Source organism: Salvelinus sp. IW2-2015, linkage group LG36 (genome assembly GCF_002910315.2).
Source record: "Salvelinus sp. IW2-2015 linkage group LG36, ASM291031v2, whole genome shotgun sequence".
NCBI lineage: Eukaryota > Metazoa > Chordata > Actinopteri > Salmoniformes > Salmonidae > Salvelinus > Salvelinus sp. IW2-2015.
The window spans coordinates 19,854,105-19,870,172 of record NC_036875.1 but is presented as its reverse complement, the minus strand read 5'-3'; the positions used below and the strand labels follow the sequence as shown (position 1 = coordinate 19,870,172).

General features: G+C 42.7%; 1 protein-coding gene across 6 annotated transcripts in view; it reads right to left on the bottom strand.

Moving 5' to 3' along the window:
* Positions 1-16,068, bottom strand: part of LOC111959838 (phospholipid-transporting ATPase IH) — a 72,627-nt gene that overhangs the window by 36,841 nt on the left and 19,718 nt on the right. For all 6 annotated transcript variants that reach the window (XR_011474918.1, XR_011474919.1, XM_023981642.2 and 3 more), the window contains exon 2: positions 195-317. Coding sequence is in view for 4 of the 6 variants with exons in the window: in XM_023981642.2 (XP_023837410.1) it covers positions 195-317 (123 nt within the window). In the remaining 2 variants the exon portion in view is untranslated. The remainder of the gene's footprint in view (positions 1-194; positions 318-16,068) is intronic.

Here is a 16,068-nt window from a genome sequence, read left to right as displayed (position 1 = left end):
TATCAACAATGACAGTTCCTCATAGAAACGGCTAACGAACCTTGAGCAGTAGCAGATATCTATGGTTGTCACCCACATTAAGACGTTGCTAATCATAGATGACATACTGTCACAAGAGCACAACATGCTTGGTTATCAGGGCTAAATGACGTGGTTGTTGTGCTGACGGCTTGGTTGCCATGACACCTGCTCACCTTGGAGGAGACGATGCGGTTGTCAGGGTAACGTTGAGGGATATAGGCCTCGGCCGCCGGCGGGGGTTCTTTGTGACCGATGTAAACCGTACGACTGTCCACCCAATACTCCTCCCCCGCACACTGTTAGAGAGAAAGGGTGGGGGGGGGGGAGACACAAAGAGCGAGACACAGAGAGCAAGAGCGAGAGAGACAGAGAGTGAGGAGAGACGAGGGAATAATACGTTGTAGTAAAATTGTAGCAAACGTTTTGATATGAAAATGTGCATTCTTATTGAATAAGTTAATGTTCAGCAGTAGTGTCAGTAAAACATTTCCTACAGAACACATGACCCAGGGTGGATAAGGAAGTTGAGTTACCCTGAATTAAACTACCTCCCACAAGATTCTCAAGAAACAGAAGTGAAAAGGCTGCTTCAGAGAGCGGCTGTGCCTTTACCACTGTGATTCTATTGAATACACGGGTGAGTGAGAGGGAGAGTGAGCTCTTGAGTTCTTCTGCCAAAAAGATAGAATTACAGTTGAATAAATGTAGATAAGTCCTTGCGAAAAAATGCACGTTTATACAGGACACTAACCTCAACATTAAAATCAAATCAAAATTCCATACCTAAATCTCTTAGAACCAGAGTAAGTCCAGAGCAGGATAGTTCCTGTAGAGGGTAAAACCCTAGTGTAGTGGTGTATTGGCCAGACCCGTAAGGAGGTTGGAAGCCCAGTCACAGTGAGGCCACGGGGTGTGTGTGTGCGTGCGTTTGTATGTGTATGAATGTTTGAACAAGATACGTCTGTAGTAACGTAGCAATAAGAGAAAGGTTGGTTTATGATCTTTGGGGAGGGGGAACCATGAAAGATTATGTGGAAATAGGAAGACAAGTGTGAATAAATTGGTAACGTGTGTTATCAACAACAGTGCTATTTGAGGCGCAAGACTGGAATAAGACATTAGGTAATACGTATTCCCCAGTAATAAATTGGCAGCCGCTATAGCATAGGTTCTAATACAAGGTATTAAGTGCCCTGTCCAATTAATAGACACAAATACCATAACTATTCTCCGGGGAAGATGGTAGCGCTACCTTGGACAATAGTTAATAGAAGGTTGTATTAGAGACGGGAGTGAAMAAATCTAAATACCCTGGACACCGATGGGAGAGGTTTGGGAATAATAACTATTGATATGGCAACAGACGGCCCCGATTCTCCCTGTAAAGCGGAGCTAGAGGATTTTAATAAAGCCATGGAGCCGCTGAAAGAAGTGCACGAGCATTGTACCAATTTGAATATGGGAAATTAGTAGATGTCCTCAGCTGCAAAAAGACTGGGTACATGAGTACATTGGTAGAATTTGTACTTCGGCTTTGATGGCAGGTTTGAAACCTGTGATCAAAACGGCAGCTGCGGGGGTTGTGGATGAAATAGAGCAGGATGCTTTGAGAGTGTAATATAACTCCGCTCACTTCGCAGACGTGCGAGGGGTTAATACAGCCACAGTGAAAGTCACTAACAGTGGTTTCAATGGCCAAGGTAAGACAAAGAAACGCAGCGAAAAAACATCAAAGCGTAGGGAGACAGAGTCCTGTTTTAGGTGTGGGGCCGTTGGGCATAGGAAGAATGAGTGTAGAGTAGGGATGGAGCCTGCTGCATTCGGAGGTAATGCTGCCATGCAAGCGTTTGCATCCTTTCCAAAAGGGCAGCAAATCCTCCGGAAAGTAGCAGGACAGGAACTTTCACATAGCGGTGTATGGCCTCGGTACGATCGATAGTGGTTCATAGAGATGACAGTTTCTACGTGAAGGAAGACGTATGATATCGTCTTACACAACTTTTTAATAGAGGCCAGGAAACAAATATCGCAGATTCCTTATGATGAGAAATTGGCTAAATATGCCACAGGAAAAAGTATTTTGGGTTGAAGAATCTAGGCAAAATGCCAGGGGGGTGGATTCTACAGAGGTAACAAATTAAAATTCTGGCCAAACACTCCTGGTAACTCAGAAAACCTAGTTTTTTTAATCTCATGAGACATTTTATGTGGTTTAATTATGAAATAGATTTACATTTTATGTCATCTTATTCTGAAATAGATTTCTAGAATGGACGAAAGGGTGGAGGGGTAATGAGGAATTAGCAAAGGGGTTACTAAACCTAAAATGAACTTCACTTTTTTTTTAGTTCATGAACATTGTGGTGCGGTGGTTATGGAGAATCATGGGGATAAGAGACCAGTGAATCGTTGGACTCGATGGTGAGATAAAGTCGCTGTGTCTTAGGGTAGTACATGCTAAATACAAAATACAGAAATTATGGGGTGGATTAAAACAAACATTTAATGGTTGGAGTAAGGACAGTAGATTTACCATTATCAAGTTTGGTTTATAATGAATACCTTTGGATTGCTGATTATTATGTAGCATGAAGAATGCTAACGAAATGTACACTTTATTTCCAGAAGAGGAGGTTTCATCATCTCTCGTTGGAATGTTCCCGGAGACTGTGGTCTAGGGGAGAGCAGTTAGTGATATTCGGCAGTTTTAGGTATAAAAGTATCTGGATTAGGCCATAAATGGAGTTCCCAGATAAGTGAGGCCTGTTCATGTGTGTTTTTGACCTACAGTTTACCACACACAACTTACCGGTTATGAATATGCGTTAGTGGTGTTGATACCGTGGGATTTATTTAGTGGGGTCTTTCCAATTTGATTTTAAATTGAGTATGCAGAAGGATGGAAATGTTTTGAAATGGTTTCCGAAGGACAGGGGAAGAAAAGGGAGAGGAAATATTGAAGGATGTTGAATGCCCTGTATCCTGACATTCTGGTGAAGCCTGATCAATCTCATGACCGAAACAGGTGGGACTTAATTATAAAATGAACGAGAAACACTAGTTTCTATTCTATTTTACCATTACTTTATGAGATACTATTTTTGTAATTCTAAGTTGATTGGTTATTCGAATTTGTTTATTTTTGAGTTAACATGCAGTGTTGTTTGTTTTTGAATCACGATGTGAATCATGTGTTCAAAGGGGAAATGACCAGTTCCCTGGGGCCCTGGTCTTTGGGTAAATATACAAATGTATTTTGTTCAGTCTGCTAATAAAAAGGAAAAATATATGTTAATAAGTGATGACAGTTACTCCAAATGGATTGTGATATGTGTTTTGCTGATTTCATTTTTGTCTTTGTTTCGATACAAATTTCACCAGATTGGGTCTGCTGGAGTGTTGGGATTCCCCATGGGTTAGGGTGCTAACTCCCTGATCTGGTAACTCTTCCGAGAGGTCGCCAGTAAAATAAGGGAGTATGAACTAAGTTTGAAAATGGTTTCAACAGTAACAGTATGTTGTTATGCTCTTTGACGTTTGTCTTAGAGATGCAAAAAAAATTGGGAATGTAATAAGGTCTACACACTGCAAACAATTTAGACTAAGTATGCATTGAGATACCGATCTTTCATTACCAGGCCACTCACAACAGGAAAACAGGGTCAAAGGGGGGCTGTAATGAGAAGAGTTATTACCGGCAATAAAAAGGTCCCGTTTATAAATGTACATTCTAATCGGGATGAGGTGTGCTAGGATGAGAGGCTTGACTTCGAGTCATAGACTGAAAGTAACGCACTAAGGACTGTCATTCTAAATTTGGGTTGGATAATTTATAAAATGTTTTAGTTATGAATCGGATACAGCGAGAGAGAGTTGCTCTCGAACGGTGAGGGGTGGGGGCACTGCTCAAATGTATTAGGCCTAGGGAGGCTCTCGAAACCTTATCTTTAAGTGTCCTCCGACAGGGAGGTTATTAGAGAACTCACTGGATGATAGCTTGGGTCAACCATGAAGGTTTTTTATTTTACCATGTCATCAGAATTTTTATATGATACGGTACAATTAATTGCATACAAGGCTCAGTCTGTGTTTTGCGTTAACACCCAAGGATGAAAATGAAAGAGACAGCAGGGAGACCAGCATCACATGGGTATAGAACGGAGCGGATGGATGCTGCTTTCCCCAGTTTAAGTCGCATCAAGGGTGGTGTGAAATTATTAAACATGTACTTTTTTTCTCTTTCCTTTTCAAGTCAACATGTTTTTAGGTTTCTTGGAACATAAGAGTGATCGTTGTTCCAGACGAGGGACTGATGTATATTGACTAAGTGATTTGAGAATGTTTTAGTATGTTTATAACTGTAGAAGTGCATTAGGAGTAGTGACTAGTGTGTTATGGGTTAGATGGAATCATATAAGTGTAAATGTATCTGTAGCAGGAGACGAGGTACACATGAGGCCTGTGGTTGAGAATGTTTACATCAGACTGTTAAGTGGGATGGAATGTGACTGCGGTGGAGATCTGTGGGTGCTCATAAATTAAGGTTGTGTTGATAGAGCGGTATCATTTTCAGAGACTAGGTATATTGTTACAGGAGATAGCTTGTAGGAGAGGGAGGACAGCTAACTGCACAATATAGGGACTAATATGAAGTTAAATTGAACGTTACACATACCCAGATCGCGGTGAGAGTAGCAGAGATAGTGTTGGCATCTCAGACACTATGGTGACCTTTCAAGAAACCTGGGACTCAGATATTCTTCAAACTCATTCATCTCTTTCCCAATTTCTAACAGCCAGCGAACACTTGACAGATTACATGCAGTAGTTATTCTCACGGCTGTCGCTGTAGGGACCGTAATTGAAGGAGGCTATATTCATGGGCCATGTTAGTAGTAGCAGGGGTTACTTTAGTAGCATTGTTGGCATATCATTTTATGAGGACTCATGCCACATGGCTGGGTAGCTGGTAACTGGGGGACCGATGGGAGTACCGGGGGCTGTTATTCACCTCACTGATTAGTGATCTGGGATAAGGGGAGAGTCTGTTGTCAGGAAATGACCCATGCGTTGCAATGTGTATATTCCCAGATGGACGCGGCACATGAGGAGCAGGAGATAACCGAGGGCGTGGCCTGAATTCTGGAGATTGAGTGTAKATCAAGATACACCAGGCGGGGGTGTTGGGACAATGTTGGTCTGTTCCACACACAGTACTGCTTACAGCACCTGCAGCGGTAAAGATTGTCATGTCTCTCTTCGGTGGGTGCGTAGTTCTCACGTGAAGTGAGATCCAGGTGCATAATGGGTGAGCGTGAAGACACCATGACAGAGGAAGCGGAGCTAGAGAGAGAGACACTAGATTCCACTGTAGACATGCAGATGGGCTGGGTCTAGGAGARACTTTAAACATCATAGTTAGGTTGGGTTAGTTGCTTTATTGGTTAATGCATCACATGAAAGGATAGATGTTGGGGTAATTGTACTCTGGACAACATTCTGAAGGCATCGATGTGAAAGCACATACAGTGCTGAGTTACCTCAAGAGGATGTAGCGTTGATTATGGATACGCACTTGCCTATCAGATGATGTGCCTATCAGGTGGCAAAGAAGGAGATGGGGAGAAAAGTGAGGATGACATGGCTTGGGAACACCTCCTGGATCCTGTGGTCAGACAGGGAAGACTGGGCGAAAGCATGAGGAGGCTTTTTAGGGCTTTCATTTTTGGCAAACTCAGCAGAAAAGTATCCTGAAGGCATAGTCAGGTAAATAGAGAGTGGGAATTGTCATGTTATCAAACTTTAGGCTTTCATGCATATATTATTATGCATAGCTTACCACATTGTTAATACTGTAATGTTTTGTGTTTCTCGTTGCTTTTAAAATCTTGTGCTATCATTCTCTTAGAAGGAGAAAGATGAAATGGAAGAAGTGAACAGCTCCAGCGGACACGTTATTATCAGTGTTCTATGAGAAATGTAAAGACGAGTGTGCTTGGTGTGATCATAYAACAGAGGCCATAAGTCTCCGAGTTTGTAAACCTCACTGTGAATGTTAATTATGTTTTATTTTTTGTTCATGTTTATTATCATTGTTTGTCCATTTATAAGTGTAATGTAATGTTGAACAGTATGGAGTGAAATGTCCAAAATAGGGGGACTGATGGATTCTGGGTTCTAACTCCTAAACTTGGGATAGGGTTAATTATCAGGTATCCTATTGAAATATTGAGTGTTTAGGTTTAGAGGGTTTACACCAGAAGTTAATGGTTATCTGTAGGAAGAAGGTATATATTGTGTGCAATAAAGCTTGAATTGTGCTGAGTGTAGGGAAAGTGATCACGTGGCAGGCAGTGGTAAGGGGAGAGAGCCATGGATTGGTGATGAAGGGGGTCGAGGTCAGGTCAGGTCACGTTAAGGGAGAAAAGTTTATGGCACGTATCACTTTGTTTCCTGCCTAGCAACAAAGATACAATGTTTGTTCAGATGAGTAGGAGGAGACTCAGCCTAGGAGGAAGGGTTACATATCAGTGCTTGTGTGAAATGTCGTTGTCTGATGCAGCTGTATTGATCCTCTGGGAAGAATAAACTTGGTTTGAGTTTTCATACTGTCTGTTGAGTTTTTACTCTGAAAATTWAAACCTAACACCTAAAACCTTGATTTTGGACAATATTACCTGAATGGACTATTACTACCAAGGACTGTCAAGAAAAAACACCTGCAGAAGAAACACAGCTGAACCTGGAAATACCATCCAACACAACACTGAGTGAGTAATATTTAGTCTGAWGATAAGTCTGAAGCCAAAAACAATAATCTCTAGGTCATTTTGTTATATAAAGCTACGTAAATAAGTATACTACACTACCAAGTTGTTCGGTCAGAACAGACCTGGCGGCATCTTCAACTAGCACTGAAGTGTGGAGTCAGATGTGTGAAAACTCTCCTGCCATTGTTGGGCTCAAGAGTTTCACAATACAGGACACAATGGATATTAAAAATAACAGTGTACAAAAAAAAGCTCCTCAAGGACAATCCAGAGACACTATTTGCTGACTGCAACGAAGAGGGGAACGTAAGCAACGTAATTTTCCACACAGACCATCCCCTGGCATSGCACAYTGCTATAAGAGCACACTACCCCTATGTCAAGAGAGAGGGTATTGGCCCAGGGTGGAAACTCAGAATACTAGACATTGAGGAAATTGAAACAACCTCTGTCAACGTGTACAAGTCTGGGACCGTAATGGTGCAGGGCATCCTTGTGCAGTTCCAGCAGGACTTTTACGGGATCAAAGAGAGAGCACAGCAGGAAAAGATCTCTGTGATGACTCCCCCATCCTGAGTGAGTCTGATCACACCTCTTCAAACTGTCCTACAGACGAGGATAGTCACCCCCACAACACTGAACACAACAAGGTCCCACAATTGCACTGCACCTCCATCATTGAGAGGGACAAATTCACAGAGGTGGAGAGAAACATGGTGGAGCTCAGAGAGCTAGTCCACACAATCCAGACAGAACAAAACCACGAAATAGACCAGTACAACACCCCTCCACCCCCAACAAGACCCGGAGTGCAGAAGGTGGAGAAGGACACTGTCTGAGAGAGCTTAAAGGAGGCACACATGGCACTGAAGGAGGAGGTGACACAGCTGATGTGTGACAGAGAGCAGGACACTCCCCCAGACAAGCCAGCAGAACAGCCCACCTCGGGCCCGGACCGCAACCTCAACGGGACAGACAACACAGGACCCACCAACCCAACAGACCCCCTAACAGCCCCCCTGTCAGCTTCCCCAATAGCCCTCCAGAAGAACAATCCCCCCCCCCCCATCCAGCAAGCCAGAGATTGTGCTCCTCATTGACTCAAATGGCAAATGCATTCAAAAGGATAAACTTTTTCCCAAACACAAAGTGGCCAAACTCTGGTGCCCAAACACTAGGCATGCCCTGGAGCTGTTGTCAGAGGACAAACACTAGGCATGCCCTGGAGCTGTTGTCAGAGGACAAACACTAGGCATGCCCTGGAGCTGTTGTCAGAGGACAAACTAGGGTCCCCCAGCCACATTTTAATTCACACGGGCACAAATTACCTGAGTGCCCATAAGGAAAGAGTGGCCACAGCACTAAAGGTGTGATTGAAAAAGCTTCTTCCTCTTTCTCCAACGCACAAGTGGTTATTGCCATCCTGCTACCACGAAAAGACTTTCACCCTGCTACCATACAACGGGTGAATGCAAGCATTTCATGAGACTGTAGCTCAAAACCTAATGTCTACTTGGCCCACCACTCCACCCTGGACTTGAACAGCCTTTACGACCAGGTCCACCTCTGCAAGGCAGCAATCCCAACTTTTGCCAGGACCCTGTAGGACGTCACCCTCAACCGTAGCCCCAGCACGTCACAGGAGCAACGGAGACCCTGCCCAGACCAGCGAGACACCCTCCTAGACCTGCAAGACCCCCTCGTGAAGGACCTAAACAGAGAGAACCCACGCCAAGAGGACCTACACCCAGACCACAGTATCACCAGCCACCCCAAGCAAACCCTGGCCACACCCTATATAGGCCCCCTCATATCAGACCTATGCCCCTTCTGCCCACCCCCCGAGGCAAGGACCTCAACATGACAGCAGGACATATGCCCAGGCCGTGAGCAGAGCAACAGGCCCAACCCCCACTAATAACCCGCCCAAGCCCCATCCTGCGACCTAAGAGGTCAGATGCTCAACATGCTCTGCTCACTCCTACTGTGATGGTCCGGGCCTAAAAAAACAACACTAGAAACTATGGAACACAAAGCTTTTACTATATCTCATCCTGGAATATACAAGGTCATCTGCCTTTGGCCTAAAGAGAAGGAACTGAGACATKATCAAAGAAATTGGAAATGACATTGTCATCCTACAAGAAACATGGAATAAAGGAGATGGACCCACTGGTGGCCCACTAGGTTACAGAGAGCTGGTAGTCCCATCCACCAAACTACCAGGTGTGAAAGGGAAGAGACTAAGGGGATATGCTAATTTGGTATAGATCAGACCTAACCAATTCTATCAAATTAGTCAAAACGGGAACATTTTGTGTCTGGCTAGAAATTAATAAGGAAATGATCTTAACAGAGAAAAATGTCCTCATGTGTGCTACCTAAACTCTGTCAACTGCGTTTATTTTCAGCAAACTTAACAAATATTTGTATGAACATAACAAGATTCAACAACTGAGACAAACTGAACAAGTTCCACAGACATGTGGAAGTAACAGTCAATATCTGGTGTGGCCACCAGCTGCATTAAGTACTGCAGTGCATCTCTTCCTCATTGACTGCACCAAATTTGCCAGTTCTTGCTGTGAGATGTTACCCCACTCTTCCACCAAGGCACCTGCAAGTTCCCAGACATTACATGGGGGAATGGCCCTAGCCCTCACCCTCCGATCCAACAGGTCCCAGACGTGCTCAATGGGATTGAGATCTGGGCTCTTTGCTGGCCATGGCAGAACACTGACATTCCCGTCTTGCAGGAAATCACGCACAGAACGAGCAGTATGGCTGGTGGCATTGTCATGCTGGAGGTTCATGTCAGGATACGCCTGCAGGAAGGGTACCACATGAGGGAGGAGGATGTCTTCCCTGTAACGCACACCGTAGAGATTGCCTGCAATGACAACAAGCTCAGTCCGATGATGCTGTGACACACKACCKCAGACCATGACAGACACTCCACCTCCAAAATCGATCCCGCTCCAGAGTACAGGCTTCGGTGTAATGCTCATTCCTTCGACGATAAACTAGAATCCGACCATCACCCCTGGTGAGACAAAACCGCGACTCGTCAGTGAAGAGCAGTTTTGCCAGTCCTGTCTGGTCCAGCGACGGTGGGTTTGTGCCCATAGGCGACATTGTTGCCGGTGATGTCTGGTGAGGACCTGCCTTACAACAGGCCTACAAGCCCTCAGTCCAGCCTCTCTCGGCCTATTGCGGACAGTCTGAGCACTGATGGAGGGATTGTGCATTCCTGGTGTAACTCGGGCAGTTGTTGTTGCCATCCTGTAACTGTCCCCAGGTGTGATGTTCGGATGTAGCGATCCTGTGCAGGTGTTACACGTGGTATGCCACTGCGAGGATGATCAGCTGTCCGTCCTGTCTCCCTGTAGCGCTGTCTTAGGCATCTCACAGTACGGACATTGCAATTTATCGCTCTGGCCACATATGCAGTCCTCATGCCTCCTTGCAGCATGCCTAAGCCACATTCACGCAGATGAGCAGGGACCCTGGGCATCTTTCTTTTGGTGTTTTTCAGAGTCAGTAGAAAGGCCTCTTTTAGCGTCCTAAGTTTTCATAACTGTGACCTTAATTGCCTACCYTCTGTAAGCTGTTAGTGTCTTAATGACCTTTCCACAGGTGCATGTTCATTAATTGTTCATGGTTCATTGAAAAAGCATGGGAAACAGTGTTTAACTTTTCAGCTAGGGGGCAGAATTTTTATGTTTGGAAAAATAACGTTCCCAAGGTAAACAGACTATTTCTCAGGTCCAGATGCTAGAATATGCATATAATTGACAGATTAGGATAGAAAACACTCTAAAGTTTCCAAAACTGTCAAAATATTGTCTGTGAGTATAACAGAACTGATTTTGAAGGCGAAAATCTGAGGAAATCCAACCTGGAAGTGCCTTTTATTTGGAAAAATCCCTGTTCCGTTGCCTGCCCCTCCTCCATTTAAAAGGGGTATCAACCAGATTCCTTTTCCAATGGCTTCCTCAGGCTGTGACCAGGCTTTAGACATAGTTTCAAGCTTTTATTTTGAAAAATAAGCMAGATTTTTCAAAACGCGTCAGGTGTCCTTTGATTAGTTCCTGCGCGCGAGAGATGTAGCTCGACATTTTCTTTCTCTGTAGTATTGAATAGGTTACCGTCCGGTTTAAATATTATCGATTATGTATGTTAAAAACAACCTGAGGATTGATTATAAAAAACGTTTGACATGTTTCTACGTACATTACGGATACTTTTTGGAATTTTCGTCTGCCTTTCAGGACCGGAACAAGCCTGTGGTTTTCTGAACATAACACGCAAACCAAATGGCGGTTTTTGGTTATAAAACTAATCTTTATCGAACAAAAATAACATTTATTGTGTAACTGGGAGTCTCGTGAGTGCAAACATCCGAAGATTATCAAAGGTAAGCGATTCATTTTATTGCTTTTCTGACTTTCGTGACCAAGCTAATTTGAGGCTAGCTGTTCTTACTGTTTTGTCTAGTGATTGATAAACTCACAAACGCTTGGATTGCTTTCGCTGTAAAGCATATTTTCAAAATCTGACACGATAGGTGGATTAACAACAAGCTAAGCTGTATTTTTGTAAGTGGGGCAAAAAAGTATTTAGTCAGCCACCAATTGTGCAAGTTTCTCCCACTTAAAAGATGAGAGAGGCCTGTAATTTTTCATCATAGGTACACTTCAACTATGACAGACAAAATGAGGAAAGAAATCCAGAAAATCACATTGTAGGATTTTTAATGAATTTATTTGCAATTATGGTGGAAAATAAGTATTTGGTCATAACAAAAAGTTTATCTCAATACTTTGTTTATACCTTTGTTGGCAATGACAGAGGTCAAACGTTTTCTGTAAGTCTTCACAAGGTTTTCACACCCTGTTGCTGGTATTTGTGTACCATTCCTCCATGCAGATATCCTCTAGAGCAGTGATGTTTTGGGGCTGTTGCTGGGCAACGGACTTTCAACTCCTCCAAAGATTTTCTATGGGGTTGAGATCTGGAGACTGGCTAGGACTCCAGGACTTGAAATGCTTCTTACGAAGCACTCCGTTGCCGGGCGGTGTGTTTGGGATCATTGTCATGCTGAAAGACCAGCCACGTTTCATCTTCAATGCCCTTGCTGATGGAAGGAGGTTTTCACTCAAATCTCTGATCATGGCCCCATTCATTCTTTCCTTTACACGGATCAGTCGTCCTGGTCCCTTGCAGAAAACACAGCCCAAAGGCATGATGTTTCCACCCCCATGCTTCACAGTAGGTATGGTGTTCTTTGGATGCAACTCAGCATTCTTTGTCCTCCAAACACGACGAGTTGAGTTTTTACCAAAAAGTTCTATTTTGGTTTCATCTGACCATATGACATTCTCCCAATCTTCTTCTGGATCATCCAAATGCTCTCTAGCAAACTTCAGACGGGTATATTTCACTTGTGATTTCATGATTATAAATATTTTTAGTATTTTTAKWTTTTTTATTTGGCGCTCTGCAATTCAGCGGTTGTTTACGAAAATGATCCCGCTAAAGGGATCCGTGCGGCAAGAAGTGAAATCCTTTACAATGAAGATCTGTGAAGTTATTTGGATTTTTACAAATGATCTATGACAGGGTCCTGTAAAAGGGCCGTTTCTTTTTTTGCTGAGTTTATATCCCCCCAATAGAATCCCAGCTTCTCCATCCTTGAGGGGGAGATCAACAATTTCCAGACTCAGGGACATGTACCTAAATGCCAGAACCTGACACCCTCAGCACACAGAGGGACAATCACCTAACTGGAGGTGACAGCATACACTCTCACATATAACCCCCTAGACACAACTACGACAACATAACCAACAAAAACGTGTCACAAATCCTGCAGCTGTCGGATGCCGGGTATGTACATAGTCAATGGTAGGCTTTGAGGGGACTCCTTTGGTAGGTACACCTAAAGCTCATCTCTTGGCAGTAGTACTGTAGACTACTTTATCACTGACCTCAACCCAGAGTCTCTCAGAGCGTTCACAGTCAATCCACTGACACCCCTATCAGATCACAGCAAAATCACACTCTACTTGCACCGAGTTATGCTCAAGCATGAGGCATCAAAGCCAAAGAAACGGAATAATATTAAGAAATGCTATAGATGGAAGGAAAATATTGTGGAAATCTACCAAGAAACAATTACACAACAAATGAAATATAATCTAGACAATTTCCTGGAAAAAAGGTTTTACTGTAATAGTGAAGGTGTAAACTTGGCAGTAGAAAACCTAGACAGTATATTTTACATCTCAGCTTCCCTATCAAATCWAAAAATTGCAAGCAGACAACCTAAGAAAATTAACAGAAATGACAAATGGTTTGATGAAGAACGCAAAAACCTAAAAGAAAGAAATTGAGAAACCTATCCAACCAAAAACAGAGACTCAAAAAACCTGAACCTACGCCTTCACTACGGTGAATCACTAAAACAATACAGAAATACACTACGGAAAAAGAAGGAACAGCATGTCAGAAATCAGCTCAATGTAATTGAAGAATCCATAGAATCGAACCACTTCTGGGAAAATTGGAAAACACGAAACAAACAACAACACAAAGAGTTATCTATCCAAAATGGAGATGGATAAACCACTTCTCCAATCTTTTTGGCTCTATAACAAAGAACAGCAAAAACATACAGTATACATGATCAAATACAAATCTTAGAATCAACTATTAAAGACTACCAGAACCCACTGGATTCTCCAATTAAAACGAATGAACTACAGGACAAAATAGCAACCTTCCAACCCAAAAAGTCCTGTGGGGATGATGGTATCCAAAATGAAATGACAAAAATATACAGACCACAAATTCCAATTGGCTATACTTAAACATCATCCTCAGCTCTGGCATTTCCCCCAATATTTGGAACCAAGACTGATCCCCCCCCCCCCCAAACCAATCCACAAAAGGTGGAGACAACATTGATCCCAACAACTACCTGGGGATATGCGTCAACAGCAACCGTGGGAAAATCCTCTGCATTATCATTAACAGGCAGACTCGTACATTCTCTCAGCGAAACAATGTACTGAGCAAATCTCAAAAATTGGCTTTTTACCAAATTACCGTATGATAGACCACGTATTCACCATGCACACCCTAATTGACAAACAAAACAAAACCAAAGTTTTCTCATGCTTTGTTGATTTCAAAAAAGCTTTGACTTACCTTGGCATGAGCGTCTGCTATACAAATGGACGGAAAGTGGTGATGGGAAAAACATTTACATTATAAAATCCGTACACAAAACAATAAGTGTGTGATTAAAATTGGAAAAAAATTTTATTTCCACAGGGCGGGGGTGAGACAGGGATGCAGCTTAAGCCCCACCCTCTTCAACATATATCACAAATCATTGAGGGCAGTAGAACAGTCTTGCAGCAGTCAAATGTCTACAGTTTGCTGATGATCTGGTGCTTCTGTCACCAAACAAGGAGGGCCTACAGCAGCACCAAGATCTACTGCACATATTCTCAGACCTGGGCCCTGAGAGTAAATCTCAGTAAGACAAAAATAATAGTGTTCCAAAAAAGATTCAGTTGCCAGGACCACGAACACAAATTCCCTAGAGCACATAAAAACTATACATACCTCAGCCTAAACATCAGCGCCACAAGTAACTTCCACAAAGCTGTGAACAATCTGAGAGACAAGCAAGAAGGGCCTTCTATGCCATCAAAAGGAACATAAAATTTGAAATACCAATTAGGATCTGGCTAAAAATACTTGAATCAGTTATAGAACCCATTGCCATTTATGGCTGTGAGGTCTGGGGTCCGCTCACCAACCAGGAATTCACTAAATGGGACAAACACCAAATTGAGACTTTGCATGCAGAATTCTACTAAAATATCCTCCGTGTACAACGTAAAACACCAAATAATGCATGCACAGCAGAATTAGGCCGAATACCCGCTAAATTATCAAAAATCCAGAAAAGAGACGTTAAAATATACAACCACCTAAAAAGGAAGTGATTCCCAAACCTTCCATAACAAAGCAATCACCTACAGAGAAATTAACCTGGAGAAGAGCCCTAAGCAAGCTGGTCCTGGGACTCTGTTCACAAACACAAACAGACCCCACAGAGCCCCAGGACAGCAACACAATTAGACCCACCAAATCATGAGAAAACAAAAAGATAATTACTTGACACATTGGAAAGAACTAACAAAAATACAGAGCAAAATAGAATGCTTTGGCCCTAAACAGAGAGTACACAGTGCAGAATACCTGACCAAAAGAATACCTTTCCTTCACCCAAAATGAAGGAAATCTTTGACTATGTACAGACTCAGTGAGCATAGCCTTGCTGTTGAAAAAGCCATGTCTGCCTACGGCGACCTCTCAATATAAGACAGGCTGCCCACAAAATTAGGTGGAAACTGAGCTGCACTTCCTAACTTCCTGCCCATGTATGACCTTATTAGAGACACATATTTCCTCAGATTACACTGATCCACAAAGAATTTGAAAACAAACCCGATTTTGATAAACTCCCATATCTACTGGGTGAAATACCACAGTGTGCCATCACAGCAGCAAGATGTGTGACCTGTTGCCCCAAGAAAAGGGCAACCAGTAAAGAAAAAAACACCATTGTAAATACAACCCATGTTTATTTATTTTTCCTTTGTACTTTAACTATTTGCACATTGTTACAACACTGTATATAGACATAATGACATTTGAAATGTCTTACTATTTTTGGAACTTTTGTGAGTGTATGTTTACTGTTACATTTGTATTGTTTTATTTCACTTTAGTTTATTATATATTTCACTTGCTTTGGCAATGTAAAATATGTTTTCTATGCCAATAAAGCCCTTAAATTGAATTGAGAGAGACAGATTGTGTCTTGGTTGTAGTGCCCATTGTGCAGCAGCGCCATACTCTGATCTCTCCCCACACAGGGAGCTTCCTCCCTGGTTAGGCAGAGCCCTGCACACTGGGTGGCTCTGAAACACTCGCTACACCACTCGGAGCCCAATACCGCTTCAACTATCCAATAACAAATACTAGAACAAGCACCTCAGTGACTTTGTTATCTGAAACCAATGACATCATCCATGCTCACTGATTCTCACAACATCTTGACTGTAATGACTAATATAAACCAGCTGATCTGATCGACCAAAAGAAAGCACAGTGAGAACTCACATTTCTCTGCCATAGATTACATTCAACAATAAAATTCTAATTCTATGGTCTGATCTATGAATGAGACCATAAT